The sequence below is a fragment of the Hetaerina americana genome, unplaced genomic scaffold, assembly GCF_022747635.1.
Source record: "Hetaerina americana unplaced genomic scaffold, ioHetAmer1.1.p SCAF_12, whole genome shotgun sequence".
NCBI lineage: Eukaryota > Metazoa > Arthropoda > Insecta > Odonata > Calopterygidae > Hetaerina > Hetaerina americana.
This window is the reverse complement of record NW_027286292.1, coordinates 14,884,603-14,907,211: the sequence shown is the minus strand read 5'-3', so window position 1 is coordinate 14,907,211 and position 22,609 is coordinate 14,884,603. Positions and strand designations below refer to the sequence as shown.

Below are 22,609 nucleotides of genomic sequence, written 5' to 3'. Positions count from 1 at the left end.
AAGATGGGTCCCTCGCGTATCTCAATGAGCTGGCGGCGAAGGACTATGCAGCAGGAATACAGAAACTTGTCACACGTTATGACAAATGCCTTAATTTGCTTGGAGATTATGTTGAGAAGTAGTTTAAAGTATCCTCTTTCAAATAAAATTTTTTATGTTTGTTAATATTTACTTTTGTCTTTTTATTTCACGAACGGGTACTACTTTCCGGATGACCCTCGTACAAAATAGTTAACATGAGTGTGCAAAATTAAAACAATGATATAAAATGGAAAATTGTTAGAACAATATATTTACAGGAAAGAATACATTAGCACAAAATTTTTATTTTGCACCAGACATTATGAAAAGGAGAGAAAGCTCTGTCAATCCAGTTCCAAGAGGACCTAAAAACCAGAAAATAATGGCCAAGTAAGGTGTCAGAAATATCAATATTTCCTCAAACACTTTCACAACTACCATTGCTATGACAAAAAATATATTTTTTGTCATAGCAATGCAAAAAAGTTTACTCATTGATGATTTAATACATCAAAACTTATTATAATCAAAATGTAAATCAGTGGAAAACTTCAGATATTTTTTTTATTGAATAAGCTAATATCTTTTTCACTAAACAAATACTTTAACTTTAAAATTTGAAAATGCTATTGGATTTATATGAGATACATTTGAATACTATCATTAAATATTCAATAACTACAACATAAATTGCATTTTAGATCTTGATTAGCAATTACCAAAATTGTAAATCAAATATTGAAAAATATTTTGTTGTTCTAGAAATGTATGAAAATAAAGCAAGAGGAGATAAAACGAAGCACATGGAAAGGGTAAATGTTCCAATCACTGCGATTTCATCTAGTGCCCAAAATTAAAAAAAAATAGTCATCAAATGATGTGATGTCACAAGATTGGCAAAAAATATTTTTAAAGATTCAGCTTATTTCCTAGATTGTACTGTAAGTCATTCCTACAAAGCAAGCCTTCATTTACACAGTGAAAACGAATGAATGATTTCTGTACAAGAGTCTTAAGGCCCTCTTTTTCAAAGGGATTCTACACAAAGAAAGCAAAGCTAAAAACAAAAGTCGACCCGGAGTTCCCTTCATTTTGGCAGCTCAAACAAAGGAAGTAACACCATCTGTTGATCAGCAATGAACAAAGATTAGAGAAAAATATACCAAAATAAACCCATGTTTTGACTGTATCCATTACTATTTTAGCTGCAAAGGAAAATTTACATCTAAGGTAGACAAAAGGAATTTTTCATCATGGATTTCACAATACTACTCCCCTCTACAACCAAATGGCCGATGTCACTCATTATCATTATCCATCGAGTCCTTCCTCTGGTAAGAGACTACAGAATGTCCAGTTTTACCTACTTAAACAAATTAAATTGATGGCATTACTATAAATACTCTCCTCAGATGACAGTCCAAACTTGAACAATTTAAGTATGAATTCCCTGTTTGATCAGCTCTGCCATCAGGTTATTTTAAAAGACAATTTTTTATCTCAAACTAATGCATAAGGCCTTAATTAGAGGCTTAACCATGCTGGTAATCCTGCTGATATTGAGATGGGCAATAACCAGGTTATCCAGCTGCTTATCATCCTACTGACCTCTGCTGAGAAAGTCAATCAATTATGGTAGATTTTGTGGATGCTCAGAACTATTATTCAGTTAAGAGCCATCAGTTCCATTCAGTGTCACGATCTGACTGAAATTGTTAAGTCCCATGTGAAACAAGTTACACAAAGCACTTACACCCAACAATTACAAATAGGTATACTAAGACAAACACAAATGTAAGAGCTTGGCCAATTGGAACAATCTACCAATTTTTTATTTTCAAGCAGCAACTGAATCAGTTATGATATCAGGTGATTTTGGGTGCAACACTTACGCCCCTCTATTCTCAATTTACTCTGCATGTAAATCATAGAGAAATAGGCTACACCATGAATGTTACAGATTATATTAAGATTCTAATTTTATTCCATACTCATTATGTTAGGATTTCAACATCAATACTACTGTTGCCTAAAATACAATAACATAAAATTAGGATTCTTTTCTATGATGATAAATTATTCATAGTTTCCAAACATATATCAGACTAGCTTAACAATTCTATCCATAAAACCTTCTCCGCAAAAATAGATTGTTAAATCATTTACAGCAAATTTAAATTGAAATAATTAATGATAAAGGCATTCTGATGACACCTTAACATGTGCTGACGGGACCAAAGATATTTGCCACTGGTAGGGTCACACATGCCAGATAGGTGAAAAGAAGAGAAGTCAGATGAAAGGTAGTGCAAAGGGGATGCAAAGGTGTCCGAAACTCAGTGGGACGGCCATTGATTGGTGTCCCATTAAAAACATTATTGAGGAAGTAAATGAGAAACCACCTCAATTTTTCATCCCAAGACTGTTAAGATAAGCACTATAACGAAAATGAGTCCAGGTAACTATCGGACTCAGACCAATCAGTCATTTGTCATGCCCAGCAGCAGGGGAGGTAAGACTTCCATAGCCAATATCTCACAAAGTTTTTGAAAAGCAACAGTGACAGTAGCAGCATAGAAGAGTACTGAATTAGTCAGAATAGGGATTTGGAATGTGCGGATGGATGATATCGAAGGCAGGAAAATAGTAATAGTAGTAGATTTAGGGGAGGCAACCAACAGCTGAGGTCATTTAAGCCATTAGGGGTGGATAAGAGAGGAGGGAAGTTGGGGAGAGACCCTGCATCAGCATTTCCATACCCTTACTGAAAAGCCCCAAGGGGATAACAGCCTAACATCCTAACGGCCAGATGGCATACTCACTTAAAGTGCTCTAAAAATCACCTTAAGTAGGGATTGGGATATCAATGAAAAACATCTGCCACCTCTAGGATTTGAACCTGAGAGAAAGCATTTGAGTTCGGCAGGAGAAGGGTTACTGATCACCAACATTTGGTTAAGACACCAAACAAGGCATAGATTTACATGAAAAATGCTAAGTCACTGAGAAAGGTATCAGTTAGGCTATGTTATGGTTAGGCATTGATTTAGGAAGTGTGATCAATTTGCATTTTTCCCAGGAGCTGATGTGGACTTAATTCACCATTTATAAATTTTGAATTGTAGCGTTTGATTCATAAAGATTAAACAGGGAAGGCAGTTAAAGAAATGGAATTTAGAAACAATAACTGGACTGACAAGCAAGTAGTATCAGCAGGCTGTAAAGAAAATAATGAATGAGGAAAGGGATTTAATTTACTACCTTGATCAAAAAGGTCCCGGAATAACCACCGTGTGGCGCTCCCATCGTTCCGATTTGAGTTCTGTTTTTTTTGTTAAATTGGTACATCTGTTGTTGATACTCCCTTTAAATCTTAGTGTCATAACTTGACATTTGCAAAAGTTACGTAGCCAAGAGTACATCTATCTCTGTGTGTGTTGGCGATTTTTTACAATTGCAGAAATGGATTTAAATTTGCAACAACGAACTTGTATTAAATTTTGCGTAAAAAACGGATTTAGTGGCGCACGGACGTTGGAAATGTTGGAAAAGTGTTTCGGCAACGATTCTCTAAAAAAAACTGTCGTTTACCAGTGGCACGAGCGGTTCAGAAGTGGTCGTGAGTCAATCGAAGATGATGAACGCAGTGGCAGACCATCGACATCGAAAGTCGGTGAAAAAATCGATAAAGTAAAAGAAATGTTGGTCAATAACCGCAAATTAACCATCAGAGAAATAGCGGAGGACTTGAACATTGCCTATGGATCCGCCCAAGACATTGTGGTTAATGATTTGGGTTTCCGTCGTGTAGCAGCAAAGTTGGTGCCAGAAGACCTCAATTTCATGCAAAAAAGAGACCGTGTTGACGTCGCAAAAGACATGATTTGCGAGGCTGAATCCGATCCCACATTCATCAAAAGGATCATTACTGGAGATGAGACGTGGGTTTATGAGTACGACACGCAATCCAGACATCAGGCAAGTGAATGGCGTTCACCAAATGAGCCGAGACCAAAAAAACCACGTCGTTTTCAGTCAAAAAAGAAGGCAATGCTGACGGTTTTCATGGATTACAACGGTGTAGTGCATCATGAATTTTTGCCAGAAGGCCAGACAGTAAACAAAGACTATTATTTGGGCGTTATGAGACGTTTGCGTGAAGCAATTCGCCGAAAGAGACCAGAAATGTGGGCAGAAAACTCGTGGATTTTGCACCATGATAACGCACCGTCGCACAGTGCTATCATTATTCGTAATTTTTTGACGAAAAATGCAACAAATACCATCCAACAGCCACCGAATTCACCTGATTTGGCTCCCTGTGACTTCTTTCTGTTCAATCGAGTTAAAAAACCATTACGGAGAACGCGTTTTAGCAGCCGAGAGGAAGTAATGGAAAAATCGCAGGAAGCACTGATGGACATACCGAAAACCGAATATAAAAAATGTTTCGAGGATTGGATCAAGCGCTGGCATAAGTGTGTTGCAGTCGATGGGGATTACTTTGAAGGGGACAATATAGATTTAGATGAATAAACTTGTATTTTTAATTTTCTGAATAAATTCCGGGAAATTTTTGATCAAGGTAGTATTTAAACAAAAAATAGGAATTTATAAAAGAAGGACTATCGAGGGTCACAAACGAAAATACAGGAACTGTTAAAAGGAAAAAGACAAGGACACCATGGGTTACGGATTAGATGATAAGAATGATTGATAAGAGAAGGAAATGGAAAATGTAAGTAGAGCGAGGCAGAATGAAGTATAAAGAGTCCAATGATGAACTGAGTTACCAAACAAATACCACAGAAGGTGCATGGTTGGAAGACAGAGTACTAGGATATGGATAGAATACAGAGAAAGGGTGAAAATGGAACATTATACAGGAAGAAGATTGCACTGTCAAGAAGTAAAAAAGGAAAATCACAGCTAATAATCAATAATATATTAGGAAAAATATTAGTTGAACCAAAAAAGATCCAAGAGACATGGAAAGAATACACAAAACTGTATGGAGTACTGATTGGGCCAGAAAGGTTACACACAGAAAGAGTATAACGATAGATGAGGATAGCTTAGTCCCGTCTTTCTCGATGGCCAAGTATGAAGAATAACTAAAAGAGTGGTTTTTAAGAGAGAGACCACCACATATCCCTGCAAATAGTATCATCATAAGAGAAAAAGCACGGCACATTCCCACAAGATTGGGAATCAAAGATTTCACCGCACCCAATGGCTTATTAGGTTTAAAAGTAGGCAGAATCTTGTACATAAGGCTGTGCGTGATGAACTTAGATGTGTTGATGTCGAGATTGCAAGTCCATGGAAGGTCTCAGAATTGAATTTAACCTCTTAAAAGGTATACGAGTCGGTTCAAAAAGTATTGCAAATTTTGAATTTTCACAGGTTACTTACAATTGATTTTAAATATTTTTTGTGGCGTTATGTTGGTACTTATGTCTCTCACTTATGCCGAAAAGTTCAGCCATTTTGAATGCTCAGTTAATTGTTGACAGCTATTTTGCTTGGACGTGTTTTGGCTTGTCTTTGATTTTTGTCTGTTCCGGAAAATGGATCAAAGAATCTGTATCAAATTTTGCGAGAAAAACGAAATTAAGTGTTTGTGGGCGCATTACGAATGTTGACTGTGGCATATGGAGAAGCTACCTTGGACCAAAGCAATGTTTATCGGTGGTACTAAATTATCTAAGAGGGCCGAGAAGATGTGAACAATGAAGAGCGTGCCCGACACCCGAGCACGTCAACAACAGACGAAAACATTGATGAAGTGAAGAAAACAATATTGGCCAATCCTTGAATCACCGTTAGAGAAGTTGCTGAGGACCTAAATATATCGATTGGCTCGCGCCATTCGGTTTTTACCAACAATTTGGGCATAATGTGGGTTTCCACAAAATTCGTACCAAAATTGCTCAATTTTGACCAAAAACAGCAAGGCATCAACATTCCTAATGAGGGGTTTGACTCTGTCCGCGACGACCCAAATTTGCTCCAGGGGGTCATAACTGGAGACGAATCATGGGTTTATGGTTATGACATTAAAGCTCAAGCTCATCCAAATGGAAGCTGCAGCGTGAGCCAAGACCGAAAAAAGCATGCTTAGTTTAGTCGAATGTGAAAGTTTTGCTTACAGTTTTCTTCGACTGCAGGAGCATGGTTCATCATGAGTTCTTGCCACTGGGTAGAACGGTAAATAAGGAATATTATTAGCAAGTTATGCGCATTTGCGCCAAGCAATCCGCCACAAATGCCTGGATTTGTGGAAGAACAAAAATTGGCTTTTGCACGATGACAACGTCCCTGCTCACACATCGTTACTTGTGCATGAATTTTTGGCCAAAAATAACACACTAATGATGCCGCAGCCACCATATTCCTCAGATCTGGCCCCCAGTCACTTTTCCTTCTTCCCGCAACTGAAGAGGCCATGAAAGGACAACCCTACGCTACGATTGACAAAATAAAGACTGCATCGAAGGAGGAGCTGAACAAGATCACAAAAAATGCTTTGTTGAAGTGCTTCAAGGATTGGAAAAAACATTCGCACAAGTGTATAATGTCTAATGGGAATTACTTTGAAGGTGACAAAATAGATATCCATGAATAAATAAATAATTTTTGAAAAAAAACATAAGGAGTCTCGATACTTTTAGAACAGACCTCGTACAGAATAAAATACTTTCCATATCAATGATATATGGTTAATTTAATGAGCTATCAGCAAAAAAAAAACAGTGCCTCAGAGGGGAACAATGTCATGGTGAGGTGCTGAAAAAACAAATATGTACTCTCCTATTAATCATAAATGTAAATGGAAGTAAGAAGCTTCAGCCATTAGTGGTTGGTAAATAAAAGAGTCCTAAGAGCACCCTTGGTTAAATATGTAAAAACATTACCCATTAGATAAACAGCAAATTCCAAAACATGAATGACCTCATGATCAAAACATGAATGTCAAACCCTTACATATGTCACCCTTAAATATGTCATGTCAAATGACATATTTAAGGGTGACCTTCACACTGTTTGTTAAAATGCAGTCTCAGAACAGTAAAATTCCACTGTCTAATGATAAGTGTCCTGCTAATTCACCAAATATACACTTCAGAAATGTACAGTTACAACTTTATCCTGCAAATTGTACTAGTGAGCTCCAACCATTAGATATTTGTATAATTCACTCATTAAGGGCACATTATCAAAAAATAATTGTATGGAAATTGATATCTCTGCACAAATGTGGTAGGAATACAAAGACAAAAACATTGGCTGTACTGGAGCCCTACAAAATTAAAATAAGTTTTGGCAGCTTAAATGTTACCCAGCCCACAGCTGCATAGTGACATAGCAGTTCCCTTTTTGCAGCATAAAATTTTTCTGGTATCATGAAAGCTGCTCGTTATCCGGTACAACTGAAGTAAATTACTTTTTCATCCTCAATTTTGTCCAAGATATGGCTTCACAGATATTTCAGACTACATTGAAATCCATAAAGTTATGTATTTGCAAAATATGCAGTCAATTATAATGACAATTCTAAGGACAACCATTAAAAAACATTTTCTGCCATTAATTGCATACGAATTTTAGTATTTTTATTAGAATAGGCTTATTAATATAATCAGTACAATTATTTTAGGTACTTACTTGATATTAACAAGGTATTAAATACCACCCTATGGGTGCCAGTGGCCTCAGCAAGCCTAGTCTGTTAACCACTGGGATCAGCAGATGGCATTCCCAAATTTCTCGTAACCAACAATGCATGTGCATAAAACTGTAATACTATAGTACCACATTTTACCTGCAGAAACACTTATATGTGAAGAAATTATCGAATAACAAAAAAAATAATAGCTAGAATTCATCACAAATGATTGGAATGGGAGGATCAGGATGGAGTGGTGGCTAACGTATTTGTCTCCCACCCAGAGGGCCCGGGTTCAAATCCTAGCCGTGACAGATATTTTTCAAAGGCCCGATTCCTACTTGAGGCCCTTTGCAGAGGGCACTTTGAGTGAGTACGCCATCCGTCAGATGGGACATTAAGCTGTGGACCCCTTGGCACCTTTCGTTAAGAGTAGGATAATGCCAACGCTGGGTTTCTCTCCACCCTTCATCCTTTCCTGTCCATCCCAAATGGCTCAAATGACCTTAGCTGTCAGTCGCCTCCCCTAAATACTACTATGAATGGAATGACACTACAGCATTTGAAAATGGAAAATGATTCATTCAACACAGACACAAATCTTGCAATTGCTGCTGAAATTCCATAATTTCTGAACTTTATTTTTGTACAAACAATTCAATGCTTCCCCTAGGGACCAAGACAGAGGCTCATTAGATCTACACCACTGCTGAGGAGAGAGAGATAACAATAAAATACATAGTTACCTAAATAGTTATCATCCTCAGGATCACCTTTGAGTTCATGTAAAACAGGCAAAACTGGTGGTTCACACTGCTGTAAATAGTAAATCAAGAGCAGAGGGAAAGTGTGAGGCGGCCACATCCCATTCTTATAGTCGTCTATTTTGCATAACTGAAATAAAAGCAAAGCATATATTAAAAATATGGCTTTAAACATTTTATTGGTGTCTAAATATGTGTCAGTATCCCAAAATTAACAAGGTCTTCAAACGGACCATGAAAATTTGAAAAATTCCATTCTGGCTCCTAAGATATTTTTCTAAGATGTCTTTTCATCCTCCTTTAACATTTCTCAAAATATTGCTACCAGAATGATTAAATTCCACAATGAAGTAAGGTTGAATAAAAATAAATTTTGAAGTCACACAGGTTCTCACAAAACATAAAACAACTATGGACCACAGATCTGCATAACAGATTAAATGTTTCAACACACTTAAGACATAGGTACAGCAGACTCTCAATTATCTGAGATGAAAAGGAAATAATTATCTGACAAATGAAAATCCACTTGCCAAACAAAAACTGTAGATTTGCTTTATGGTCATTTATTTGCCAGTAGAATGTAATTTTGCCATGATTCAAGGTATGCACTATACTCCAACAGAGTTTGATTGTTCCCCAGCTTCTGACCATTCTACCTGGTAAGCCTTAACGGATATGAACCTTTATCAAATAGAGTGCACATGATAATTTAGGAAAACACGTGACCTTGTGTTGCCTATAACACAGGGAAATTATTTTCTCACACACTTTGGTATTAGTGGTTATTGCATTTGATATTCACAACTTACCACCCAACTGTCCCATTTGAAAGGGTATGTAAGTTACCTGCGTATGTTGTGATGTATAAATAGCCAAATCAGAATATAGGATATATGAAACTATGCTCAGTTTCCCTAAAAGGTTTTCTTTAGTCAGTCATATAAAATAAAATACTGATTTAAGATTTCCTATACGAAGTCTTCTTAAATAATGGGTTAAAATAAAAACCCATACTCGGCTCAGCTCGAGATAAGTTTATTTTTAGTTAAGGACAATGGATACACCAAACAGGGGTTAACCATTCTAAGGATCACCATCCAACGAAGTGACTTTGATGGCAACCTGATATCCAGCTTGTATTCCAGTGCACAGAATAAGTAAACATTCAATTATGAAACTTTATAAAGCCTAATGTACCTAGCAACTACCTTACCTTGGCCCACTTGTGAAATATGATGGCCAACTGTTGAAACCTTGGATCAATAGTCTGGTATTTCGCAATGATTTCTGTTGTTTTTAATGTTTCTTCTTTTGATAAGCAAATACAGCATTTAACATTTTTATTTTGGTCGATAAAGTGAATTGATGGTCTTCCTTCGTCAAAATCTTTCTCTACATCCCTGTCCAAAAATATAAAAACATGAAAATAATCTTTCAGTTCCTCAAGAAAAGAGATTATTTACGTACATTCTTTCAGAATTAGAGGTGAGAAAATTACAGAATTTGGCGTATCATACCTGAAATTTGGATTTAAAGACATAGCATTTGCAATAGCTGCTAATGTTGTTGGGCCATTGACAGTGGATGGCGAATTAAGATTCAAATCTATGTTGGATTCTTTAAGTGCAAGACGTGTTGCAACTGATCCATACAGCGTCAGGGAGCAGCCTGTGAATGAAGCCACAATTTCCTCATTAACCTTCATTTTAAGGAAGAGGTCAGAATTAAACAATATCGGTATTAGCATAAGAATTGTTTCATATATTAGGTGCCTTATGGATTCAGGAACCCAATTTACACCTTTGCCAGAGTCAATAAATTCTAACTTCAGTTTTAAATTATAAAGCAGCAGGGACAGCCACCTTAATTTAACCACGAGGGTCATCCGGAAAGTAGTACCCGTTCGTGCCGCATGAAGTGCTGACGACGCGAGTAGCCGCTGGACGAGGTCAGATAGCTTCAGTGGCTTGTCTGCCTTCTCTGAGCCAAGTTGCGTGACGCTAGCATTGCCTGTGTTGTTTCTGTGATTGTTTACAATGTTTAAAAAAATTGAGAACGCCGCCAGTTGTGAAGTGAGGGCAGTGATTAAATTCCTCAATGCAAGAAACGTTCGCCCATGTGATATTCATCGCCAATTAAAGGAGGTGTATGGAGACAATGTAATGGACGAGTCGTCTGTTCAGCGGTGGTGTCGCAACTTCAACATGGGGAGGGGGAACACACACGACGATGAGCGTTCGGGGAGACCGTCTGTCATTACAGACCAACTGGTGAGCTCAGTTGACGAATTCGTGAGGAACGATCGGCGCGTCACAATTGATGACATCTGTGAGCATTTTCCCAATGTTTCTCGAACAATTGTTCATGAAATTGTTAAACACCATCTGCATTATGCAAAAATTTGTGCAAGATGGGTCCCTCGCGTATCTCAATGAGCTGGCGGCGAAGGACTATGCAGCAGGAATACAGAAACTTGTCACACGTTATGACAAATGCCTTAATTTGCTTGGAGATTATGTTGAGAAGTAGTTTAAAGTATCCTCTTTCAAATAAAATTTTTTATGTTTGTTAATATTTACTTTTGTGTCTTTATTTCACGAACGGGTACTACTTTCCGGATGACCCTCGTATGTTGACAAATTACAATATTAAATGAGTGATATGCATCAAATGTCATTTTAAGTACCATGTAATTCACTGATATATTCAGATTATATTCAATTAACCCTTGATTTTACATTATTACAAATGTTCCAATTCCCATTGCAGGATCCTGAACTATTTTGAGATTATATTTACATCCACCTTTAAACTATGCAACCAAATATAAAATGTACCTATATCTATAAATAATACATTAAGTACCACTGAGCAAGATCAACATTATAGGACAAAAAGGAGAGCTTTGCTTGGCTTGCTCAAACCTATCAAAACAACTTTTAATGGCTCAATTTTAATTAATTTTAATAATAAACAATCATGTCATTTCTTAACAAAAAAATTATTTAAATCAAATGGCTTTTAGCTTAACTAAATTCACAACAATAACCTAACCATGCCACTATTTGGAAAACAAAGGATTCCCGAAGTACTCCTTCAATTTATAAAAGTATAAATTATGTTTGTAATGAATTTTGTAATGTTTTCTACTTTCATATAATATAAAATATATCAACTTTAGACAATGAAAATTATATAACTAAAAGTAAAATTAATTCTATCATTCACTATTCACTCATGATAGAGATTAATACTAACAGCTGGAATTAACACTAAATAACTAACCAGGGAACTTTTCAGCAACGAATGTTGAAACTTTCTGAACAACTTGAAGGCATATTTCTCGCTCTGACTCTCCCATAGCTAACTTGGCCACATTCTCAATCACCATTTGGTCTAATGCATGAATATGTTCGGGAGTTGCTGGAGGAATAAGCCTTACTGTCTCAAGAAGCCTCTTTTCCTGCAAAATATAAGTCATTTGAATTCCATTAAATTGAAAGCCATAAAGAATTAGTGCATTCAGGTAGGCATTCATTAAACAAAAGAATTTGCCCGACTCAAAAAAAATATGCTGACACCAAAATCTGAAGTAATGGGAACATGGACTGAACACACTTGCAATAATGATCAGAATACTAAACTTCAGTCTAAGTTAGTTGCCTACGACATTATTTTAATGAATTTACACAATATATTGAAATGAAAAAAGTAACTTTGTAATTCCACACAAGCAAATGTTTGTGGATTCACATAGTTACTAATTTCATTTCAAAGAGCTTCAGTCTACATAATGTATTATTTAAACAGCTCAATCGTAATGATAGACACTATTTCAAACAATTTATTTTGGCAGCTAGTCTACCGTTCCTACATTTAAAAAAAGCTATGTACTCGATAGAAAAATTTAGTGGCCTGTGGTCAACTATGAGGTCACTTTTTTGTTCAATGCAGGTCAACTTGCATTAGTTACACTAAATTCTGATTGGTGCCTGAGGATTATCTTTGGGGAAAAATCAATGATTGCAAGATGGTACTTGTTTAAAATGACAGCAATGGCAATAAATGGCCGGTGATAGAGATACGTACATTAAACATATTTTATATCAAAATGGGCAGATTAGAAAGGACATCATGAGAACTGCCATCAAGGTTAAGAGAGAAGAAATTTCAGTATTTAAATGGCAAGAAGAAAAGTATAAAGTATTTGCAGCTGAAGAACAATTTAGAATAATGTAAATGGTTATTTAATGCTAAATGCAAATTTACTTTAAAGGTCATACCATTGTTCAATTCATTATAATTTGATGAGTTTTATAAAGCCCTCGTTTCTCTAAAATGACCATTTTGTGGTCCTCACTATGTTGCATTGAGAAAAACTGAATAAGGAATATTTCTCTAATATACCTTAGTATACTAGTGAGCACCTGAAATTGCTAACATTTTGGTAGATTAAATCACTCAAAAAGCTTTCCTTCTATTCAATGAGATTTATACTTCACAATGTGAACATTTTTTACCTATGAGATATGATGCTTTTGTAATCATGAAACAGTGATAAGATAGTAGAAATATGGATAAATTGAGTCAAAAATGCTTAAGTCACAGTAATCCATGAAACTGCTACCAAATATTGGTAAACCAAAAAGAAAAACTATGTCAATTCAGTACTCATGAACTTTTATGCTGTATATTAAGGTGTAAAACAGAGATTCTTGAACCTTGGGATACAAACTTGCTTCAAAAACTCATTTGAGAAATGCATTCATACTATTTCTCACAAAGGAGTCATTTTATTTTTGGTTTAATGGATATCTTACTTAGAAAAGGGACATACGTCATAGGTATAAGCAGTTACTTGGAGCATATAAAGCAATCACTTTTTCTATTGCAGCAAAATAACAGTATATAAAAGTGTACATACTCCAGGTAACTCTCCTCAGAAAAGCAGGCATGCAAGGATTAGCTAATCTTTACCATAAATATAGGGGGCTTGAGATGCTTCCGGAAACTTTGCGGCATGGAGAGATATAGAAATACACAAGAAGGCTCAGTATGAATGTGGAGTCAACGCACTAGTAAGTTGGGAGCATGAGGGATATTGAGAGAATAAATGAGAGACTAAGCTCTATAAACACATTTTGAATTTCATGTAATGTGTAGATGGGACAGTCTCAGCTCACCCCTTCTGCTTAGATCACTTTCTCTTTGCTCATACATCTATTTTGTGATTAAACATGATGATGCATGAGGAAAGGACCATAAATTAGAAGTCAGCCACAGATTACACACAAAATTTTCCTAATATTTTCTCAACATGCATAGCAGTATGGGTAACCTCTTAACATCACAAACATAAAGTAACATGAAAGCTTAGAACCTTCAAACATGGAATATATATTCTATACGTACACAAATTTTATATCCTAATAGCAGCAACATTAAATGTATGATGTTTTTGGTCCATCATACATATTGCTCAACATAAGGACTGGACTCATTGCACTAACATTACAAATAGAAGTTACTAGCACAAAAATGCCTTTGCACAAGATTGAGAACCTTGTCAAAAAATTGCTTAAGAAATTTTACAAATTAATGCTTCATAACAAGAAACATTTTCATACACAAATTTTATAAAAATTTTCCATTCTTTCTCGATTTGCCTCACTACATCTACATTGTAATACAAATTATAAAACTAGTAAAACTTTACCTTTAAATCTGAGGCATGGTTGTTATTCTTTGCATGCGCTCTACAAATAGCAATGGTGCTGCTATAAAACCTGCATAAAGTACAATGAAAAACAGCCAACGGGTATTTGTCAGATTTCTGAAATGCAAAAATCACAAAATAAATTAATTCAAGCAAACTATCTCAGTGAATTAACCTAACATTTCAAAGCAATACTATCCTTTATTATTCAAACCTTTCCCTCCAACACATTTTCTAAAAAAGAAAAACACTCCATTAATAAGAAATTTTAACATTAAATTTCCCATTGTTCAAATTTTTATTATTAATCGTCACTCAGCACTTCCAGAGGCAATACTAATTTTACCATTGAGAAATGAGGATGTTAAGTTTTATTCTTTAAAAAATGTATCTTTAATCTGAAAAATTTTAAAACTAACACTTTATTAAGAAAGACTAGTGTAGACTATTACATGACCCAAATTTGTTTTTAATGAGACTGACATTAGAACTCCGGTGAATCAATGACTTTAATTTAGCAATCACCAAAAAATCTATATCACCACACAGAAAGTTTTCATGCTAGTGATGACCGTTGAAAACATGCATCGGAATTCTTATTTGGTAGTCATAGAGTTTAGGTTGGTCCTGGATGGACACAAACTTAACATTCCTACATTTCTTTGCTTCACATAAATGGGTACAACCTACACTAAAATTAACCTTCAATTCCACATATATCATACTTCCCCTCAATCAATTTTTGGATGGACACCGACTCCCTATTGCTACAATGTTCAGATTCATCAAGCATAAAAACCTGACACCCCTAACTACTGCACCTTAACCTTCAATTTTGCATGCAATCTTCCTCCATTCCATCCGACATACCTTCCCTCTAGCACAGCCTTCAACATTAAATCATCAATCAAAATGATCTCCATTTTTTTTCCTGCCTCAGTTGGATTGCTCCCAAAAATGCTCTCCCCTCCCCTACCATGCCTGGTACTTCACTTGCTTTCATTTCTATCCGTTTTACTTTTTCATCCTTCTCCACAATTCCCACTCCACATTCTATGCCCACCACCTCGCTTCAATGACCAAGTCTCTCTGCAGCACAAGCCCATGCTCCAGATCACTATTTTCAGGTATTTTCTTAATATCCTCACCCAACCTTTCTGTCATTCCATCATTCCTCATTGAAAAAGATTATTGGCCCAATGCAAACCCCCTGTTGTCGACCACAAAGACCTTTATGGCCCAAAACACTTCCAAACCAGGGAAACTGTTCTACCCATTCTATAGTGTTTTCCCTCCAAAGCTAACATTTGACTAAGCCTTCTTCCTTCTTGAAAGCGTCATAATATTTGTCGTGTTTACATCGATTCTCATCTCATGCCTACTAGTATCAAACCGATTTTTTATGCACTCATCAATTATTGTAACCCCTCAGCTGACAGGCTAACTAAACCTTCAATTTCCACAAATCTAACTAATTTTATCGATTCCTCGCTTAAGTTCATTCCTTCTTCAGTCGTTCCCATGCTTCCCTTGCCATTACTCCAGCATATATATACATTGGAAAAAATTAGCCAAACTTATGAAAACCTGACGTCTCTACTTCAAATAGCAATGACTATTAATATTTTAGCAATATGGCAATGATATAAAATAATACCAACGATAAAATTATAACCTAGAAAAGAATTACATGTAAAACCCACCTTTTTCAGGACCTCTATGTGGTTGCTTTGGAGAAATAGTTTGTCTTCGTAGCATAATTCATTAAATATAGCATTTGGATCGTGCAATTGGCAATTTGTCGGCTCCTTCACAACGTTTTCTTGGTCGACTTTTTTGTCAGTGTCACACGATTTCTCACCTGGGCTACATTGCACAGGTTGAACTTTGACATTGTTACTAATTGGCTTGTCATAAGACATCTCAATACTGGGTTTATCTCCTGCATTAAGCGGTGTAACATGAGATTTAGGAGTAGACACTTTGCTTACTTTATGCAATTTCTTCGCTCGAGTGACATTTGCTTGATTCTCACCACTGTCCACGTGAATGATATCAGTTGGTGGCGATAAGGTGTTCTCTGCTTTACTGATATTTGGGCCATTTCCTTCCGCCTTTCTACTAGTCCCAAGTTTCGTCGATTTACCTCTTCGTTGCCTGAAGTACCTTGTATCTGCCTTCAAATATACTTTGTCACGATTGGCAGCGGATTTAGTATTTTTACCAGGAATAGGATTCTCGGGAAGCTTCTCCAGAAGGGGAGCTATCTTGGCTTCACCTCCTCTTGTTTCTTTATCGATAACACTAGCCATCTCAATCAATTCAAATAACCATCAGCAACGCCAAGTACCCCAAAATACACATACATCCGACGCAACAATATCGGAGGGCTTCTCATTTCAAACGTCTTACGTCGGAACTGAAAAATAAACGTAAGTATTAAAACATGGTTTATACATTTTTCAACAAGAGATATTAACATTTTTAATACAGTGGTGTCGGAGCGAAACTAATAAGAGGTGACAAAGGTGATATTGACAACAAATTCAAATATTATAAAATGGGGAATATTGACAATAATCAGTTAAACAAGCAAGACGATTTGGATAGCACATATTTACTCTAAGAAACAACTATTTCAATTCAAAAATTTCCAAGCAATGCACAGAACAAATGGCCCAAAAATAATAAGGACTTCACTTTACACTCTTTAATTACCTTCTCATAGTTAAGCAGAAGAAAACACTTTCAATGGACCATTTGTTTATATACATATATTACTAAATATACATCCCATGATAAGCAGTCCAAATCCTGGGCAAAATAGTTATCATTAAATGTAGAGGTGTATACCACTAAATAACTGAATTCGTTTGTAAACTTTCTAAAAAACCTTGAGTACATAAAACTCATAAAATATTTGCAAACTCAAGCTGTGCAATACATATACATTGCATTATTTAACACCTTACCTTGTCATAATGGTATGTGGTTAATTGTGCCGAAATAATTGCTCTAAAATAATATTCTGCGAACTTCAAATGTATACGACACTTGTTAAAGAGAGTGTGATGGTTCTAAGGAATCCCATGACGTACATCTACTCAACTATTAGCCACAATGAAGAAAATACAATATCAATAAACGATCATTAACACTGCAAAATATCACGACACAACAGCATTCTTCTCAAATATAACATGTAATACAAAGTAAATACCGAGTGATTCTACGCTACCGGAAGTTATTTATCAGCTGCTGCTACCGCGAACAAAAATCACCCGAAAACGTATTCGCATTTACTCATCAACAAAACCACTTTCTCAATAATTCCTGAATGGGTTAGGTAAGTTGAATTTCTTCAAAATAATATTTTAAATCATATCGTCACGTGGACAGATCCCCATAAACTAAAAACGGTTATTAACTCTCTTCTAATAACAGAGTTCAATAGAGTTAACTTTAAGAATGAAACATTCTACAAAAAAACAAAAAGAAAAAATTATGTTCAACATATTCAAATGCCACTTACGTTTTACAAGCCCAAAACAATGTAAACATTTGTCCATCTCTACCCATGCTAAACAGACCACATTCACTATAACCGCATGATGAATCGGGGAACCTGGGGAGCCTGTGCCACCTAGAGTTGGGAACACTCACTGTAGAACTGATGATGACGTACTTGACAGCGTTGCTCAGCGTAGCCATGGATGGCGCGCACGGTCGAACGACCACAGATGTAGTTTATTACAACGAGCTGAATCAACGGTTCAACATTTCAGATAAATCCGCTATTACTCACTGGCAGGTAGCTCGCAATCTTAGCAATAGACTGAGTGAGAGTTCACTATTCGCAAATATATACCTAATGGACTGCTTATATTCTTAATTACATTATAAAATGATACCAGTAATTTGTAATGTCACATTTCCCCATCATCATCTATCATATGGGCTCAAATAAAAAAGAGTTGTTTCATTACATTACTGCTTTCGATCACTTTTGTGTAGTAGAGGTGAATGGCAATCCATGGCAAATAATCGATTCCACCGAATTAGTTGCGATCATATCATTCAGTATTCACTAAAAAATTAATTCAAACCCAATGCATCAGATCCGACGGCATCAGTATGGAAACATGCCGTTATATTTAGATAGGTTTACTCTATCTGCAGCCGAATTGGCTGGGCGCCGATTTTTTACTATACGTTTGATCGTTAACAGCTATTTTGGCGGACAACTTCGATAGCATTTAGGAGTCGCGATTTTAAAAACTTCCTTTTGCACCTTTTTTATACACGTTTCAAAGGCATCTTCAACTCCAAAATATATGTTGATGCGTCCGAAAAAGTATTTGTTTTGCATTGCATTAAACTTGAATTTCGAAAATAATTGATTCGGAGCATTTAATATCAATGACGTGAGTTGTTCCCAAATGTGATATCTACCATTAGCAGCTCCATAAAATGTTGTGCAATGATAAATATCAAGAGTATATGTGATAACATAACAGTAATGATGGTGATTGCCGGATTTCTGATACGCCGTTTATTTTACGCATGTGTTCACGGGAACTTATCTCTGTCGTATCATATTTTGTATGAAATATTAGCATTCACCCGTATTGCATTTAAACATGATTTCTCGATGTTAATTCAGACCACACCTCATATGAAATATTTTAAATAAAATATCAGAATTTAAGTTGCTTAAATATTTTTTAAAGTGTTAAAAATCCACTTGATATTTCTTGGATATAGTGAGGTGTAAACAAATGTTTGTGTGTTTACCTTGAGTTGGTACGTAATAACTCTTGACCCTTCAAGGTTATTGCGTACCAACTTATCTTTCAAGTGCTTTCTCTAATGTTTTTATCAATTCTGTAGATTACTACAATTACAGTCCAAGTCAAGTAAATCTTCCGTTCAAGGTCACACCATTCTTGCTTCTCCCTTCGGAGCAATCCGACGCTTCCTGAGGCTTGGTGAGCAGCCGTCCAGAGGGCGGGATGTTCAATTCGCACTTTTGTCCGCTCAATTCATACGGCAAGATATATAACTTCAAAAAATGTTCATTACCAACATTTGCAGTTGCAGGGTCCGTATAATAAGTATCGGTACTGGTTACAAAAATCAAAATTAATTGCAGTTATCATTACAATTACTTAATAATCTTCAAAATACATTCCTCCTCTATCGATACACTTAGTTCGGCGCGTCTACCACTCGTCAAAAGCTCGCTGGAAGTCGGTTCCCGGAATACTGTTATGAGCCTTTGTCGTTGCCGCTTGAACCGCCTCGATGGAGTCGAACCGATATCCATTAAGCTCCTTTTGAGCTATCCTTTGAGGTAATAACGCTGTCGAGAAAATCTTCATCTTCCTGGACGCAGTCCATAATTTTTTGCGAAATTTCAACCCGCGACAGTTTTTGTTCCTCGCTCAAGACTTTCGGCACCAGCTTCGCGCACATTTTCCTCATCAAAAGATCCTATGTTACAATGTTGTGCGCGGTTCCGACTGAAAGGCCGGTCTCCTCACTCATAAGGGCGATGGTTAAACGCCTGTAAGAGTCCAAAACGTTTTTCACTTTGGTATTTCCACTGGAGCATCGGTTGGAGCGGTCGTCGGGCGTCCGACGCGGTGCTCGTCTTCGACGAGCTCTCGGCCTTCCTTAAACATTTTGTGCCACTCAAAAACTCTTGTGCGGCTTAAGGCATCATCCCCATGAGCCTGCTTAATGAGTTCAAGAGTCTTCGGATTTCCCGAGTTCAACGGAAAACTTCACAGCGTAGCGTTGCTCGACGGTGCGCTCCATGCTGGCGCGACGACACCACAGACAATCACGCGTCACAAAAATCCAACTCCTGTCTCAATGCATGCCCGGAGGCGACTGAACTTAAGTCCGCCTGAGTGGTGGGGGACCCCTCTACCGAGCCGACCGGTCTGACCTCCATCCACCGCTCCGTTGAGGCTACAGCGAACCAGTCACGATACTTGCTTTACGGACCCCGTACATTTTGTGGGACACCTCGATTCCCCTTCATTCTCAACTTCACTGATATTTTTCTGACGCCTAGTAAATAAGACAGGTTGCTCGTCACCAATGTCAATACTAACCGGAGAATATTCCGCTTGAAAGTCACTAATGTCTATACTTTTAGTATACTTCGGTGTTTCACCATTGAATTTTAGTGGATCTATTTTCGGAGCGAGTCATTGATCAAGTCAAATTGATGCAAACAGGTATGCTATAACCATTTCATGAAAATATGTGTTACGTTCACGTAATGTCGCACTGCGACTTAGAACTCGCAATCCATTAAAATAAAAGCATAGAGATAAAATGTGTACAAAATCAATATTACACAAAATAAAAAGTACATACTTATTACATTCATTCATTATATATTTTTTCTAACTTGATAAGTGGAAGAAGAAAGGTATTAACATGCCTTTAAAACCAGATGAGACACCAGTCACCATACGCTGAGCCCTTCAAAATAAAATCCTCCAGGTGGAGTAATAGGAAATTAAATTTTAAAATGAGAGTAATAATGATAAGTATAACACTTTATTGAAATCAGAATTGCATTTGGAGCTACAGACACGTAAAAAGAGGATACGTACATATCGATATGATATGTTACCTTACGCTCACAATTGGTTATAAGAGGCTAACTTATGACAGATGAGAAAAATGTACGTACCTAAAAGGGTAGCACTCATAAGAGCATATAATCTATTTAGTTCTGAATATATACGAGGGTCATCCGGAAAGTAGTACCCGTTCGTGAAATAAAGACACAAAGGTAAATATTAACAAACATAAAAAATTTTATTTGATAGAGGATACTTTAAACTACTTCTCAACATAATCTCCAAGCAAATTAAGGCATTTGTCATAACGTGTGACAAGTTTCTGTATTCCTGCTGCATAGTCCTTCGCCGCCAGCTCATTGAGATACGCGAGGGACCCATCTTGCACAAATTTTTGCATAATGCAGATGGTGTTTAACAATTTCATGAACAATTGTTCGAGAAACATTGGGAAAATGCTCACAGATGTCATCAATTGTGACGCGCCGATCGTTCCTCACGAATTCGTCAACTGAGCTCACCAGTTGGTCTGTAATGACAGACGGTCTCCCCGAACGCTCATCGTCGTGTGTGTTCCCCCTCCCCATGTTGAAGTTGCGACACCACCGCCGAACAGACGACTCGTCCATTACATTGTCTCCATACACCTCCTTTAATTGGCGATGAATATCACATGGGCGAACGTTTCTTGCATTGAGGAATTTAATCACTGCCCTCACTTCACAACTGGCGGCGTTCTCAATTTTTTTAAACATTGTAAACAATCACAGAAACAACACAGGCAATGCTAGCGTCACGCAACTTGGCTCAGAGAAGGCAGACAAGCCACTGAAGCTATCTGACCTCGTCCAGCGGCTACTCGCGTCGTCAGCACTTCATGCGGCACGAACGGGTACTACTTTCCGGATGACCCTCGTATGTATATATATATATATATATATATATATATATATATATATATATATATAAACACAGATGTAGATTTTTAGAATATAGAGACACAAAAAAAGGACACTCACAATTTGTTATTTGACGTTTCGACAGCACGGCTGTCGTCTTCAGAAAGGCTGTCGTCTTCAAAAAGACTGTCAGAATTTCTGAAGACGACAGCCGTGCTGTCGAAACGTCAAATAACAAATTGTGAGTGTCCTTTCTTTGTGTCTCTATATTCTAAAAATCTACATCTGTGTTTTTATATATTTGTGCGTCGCCGAAGAGCGTTCCATTTCGAAGATATTATATATATATACTACCTTGATCAAAAAGTTCCCGGAATAACCACCGTGTGGCGCTCCCATCGTTCCGATTTGAGTTCTGTTTTTTTTGTTAAATTGGTACATCTGTTGTTGATATTCCCTTTAAATCTTAGTGTCATAACTTGACATTTGCAAAAGTTACGTAGCCAAGAGTACATCTATCTCTGTGTGTGTTGGCGATTTTTTACAATTGCAGAAATGGATTTAAATTTGCAACAACGAACTTGTATTAAATTTTGCGTAAAAAACGGATTTAGTGGCGCACGGACGTTGGAAATGTTGGACAAGTGTTTCGGCAACGATTCTCTAAAAAAAACGGTCGTTTACCAGTGGCACGAGCGGTTCAGAAGTGGTCGTGAGTCAATCGAAGATGATGAACGCAGTGGCAGACCATCGACATCGAAAGTCGGTGAAAAAATTGATAAAGTAAAAGAAATGTTGGTCAATAACCATCAGAGAAATAGCGGAGGACTTGAACATTGTCTATGGATCCGCCCAAGACATTGTGGTTAATGATTTGGGTTTCCGTCGTGTAGCAGCAAAGTTGGTGCCAAAAGACCTCAATTTCATGCAAAAAA

At 36.8% G+C, this 22,609-nt stretch overlaps 1 protein-coding gene across 2 annotated transcripts in view; it reads right to left on the bottom strand.

Moving 5' to 3' along the window:
* The window catches only part of LOC139685704 (terminal uridylyltransferase 4-like), a 49,337-nt gene extending 31,534 nt beyond the window's left edge, over positions 1-17,803 (bottom strand). The window contains exons 1-7 of one of the 2 annotated variants that reach the window (XM_071582718.1): positions 17,706-17,803; positions 15,877-16,592; positions 14,174-14,290; positions 11,743-11,920; positions 9,975-10,125; positions 9,671-9,857; positions 8,437-8,584 (exon numbers count right to left, since the gene is read on the bottom strand). In XM_071582718.1, coding sequence (XP_071438819.1) covers positions 8,437-8,584; positions 9,671-9,857; positions 9,975-10,125; positions 11,743-11,920; positions 14,174-14,290; positions 15,877-16,485 — 1,390 coding nt within the window. In that variant the 5' untranslated portion in view covers positions 16,486-16,592; positions 17,706-17,803. Of the gene's footprint in view, positions 1-8,436; positions 8,585-9,670; positions 9,858-9,974; positions 10,126-11,742; positions 11,921-14,173; positions 14,291-15,876; positions 16,593-17,145; positions 17,259-17,705 lie in introns of those variants that run through there. The other variant, XM_071582719.1, reaches the window with a different exon arrangement.
* Between the last annotated feature and the right edge of the window lie 4,806 nt (positions 17,804-22,609).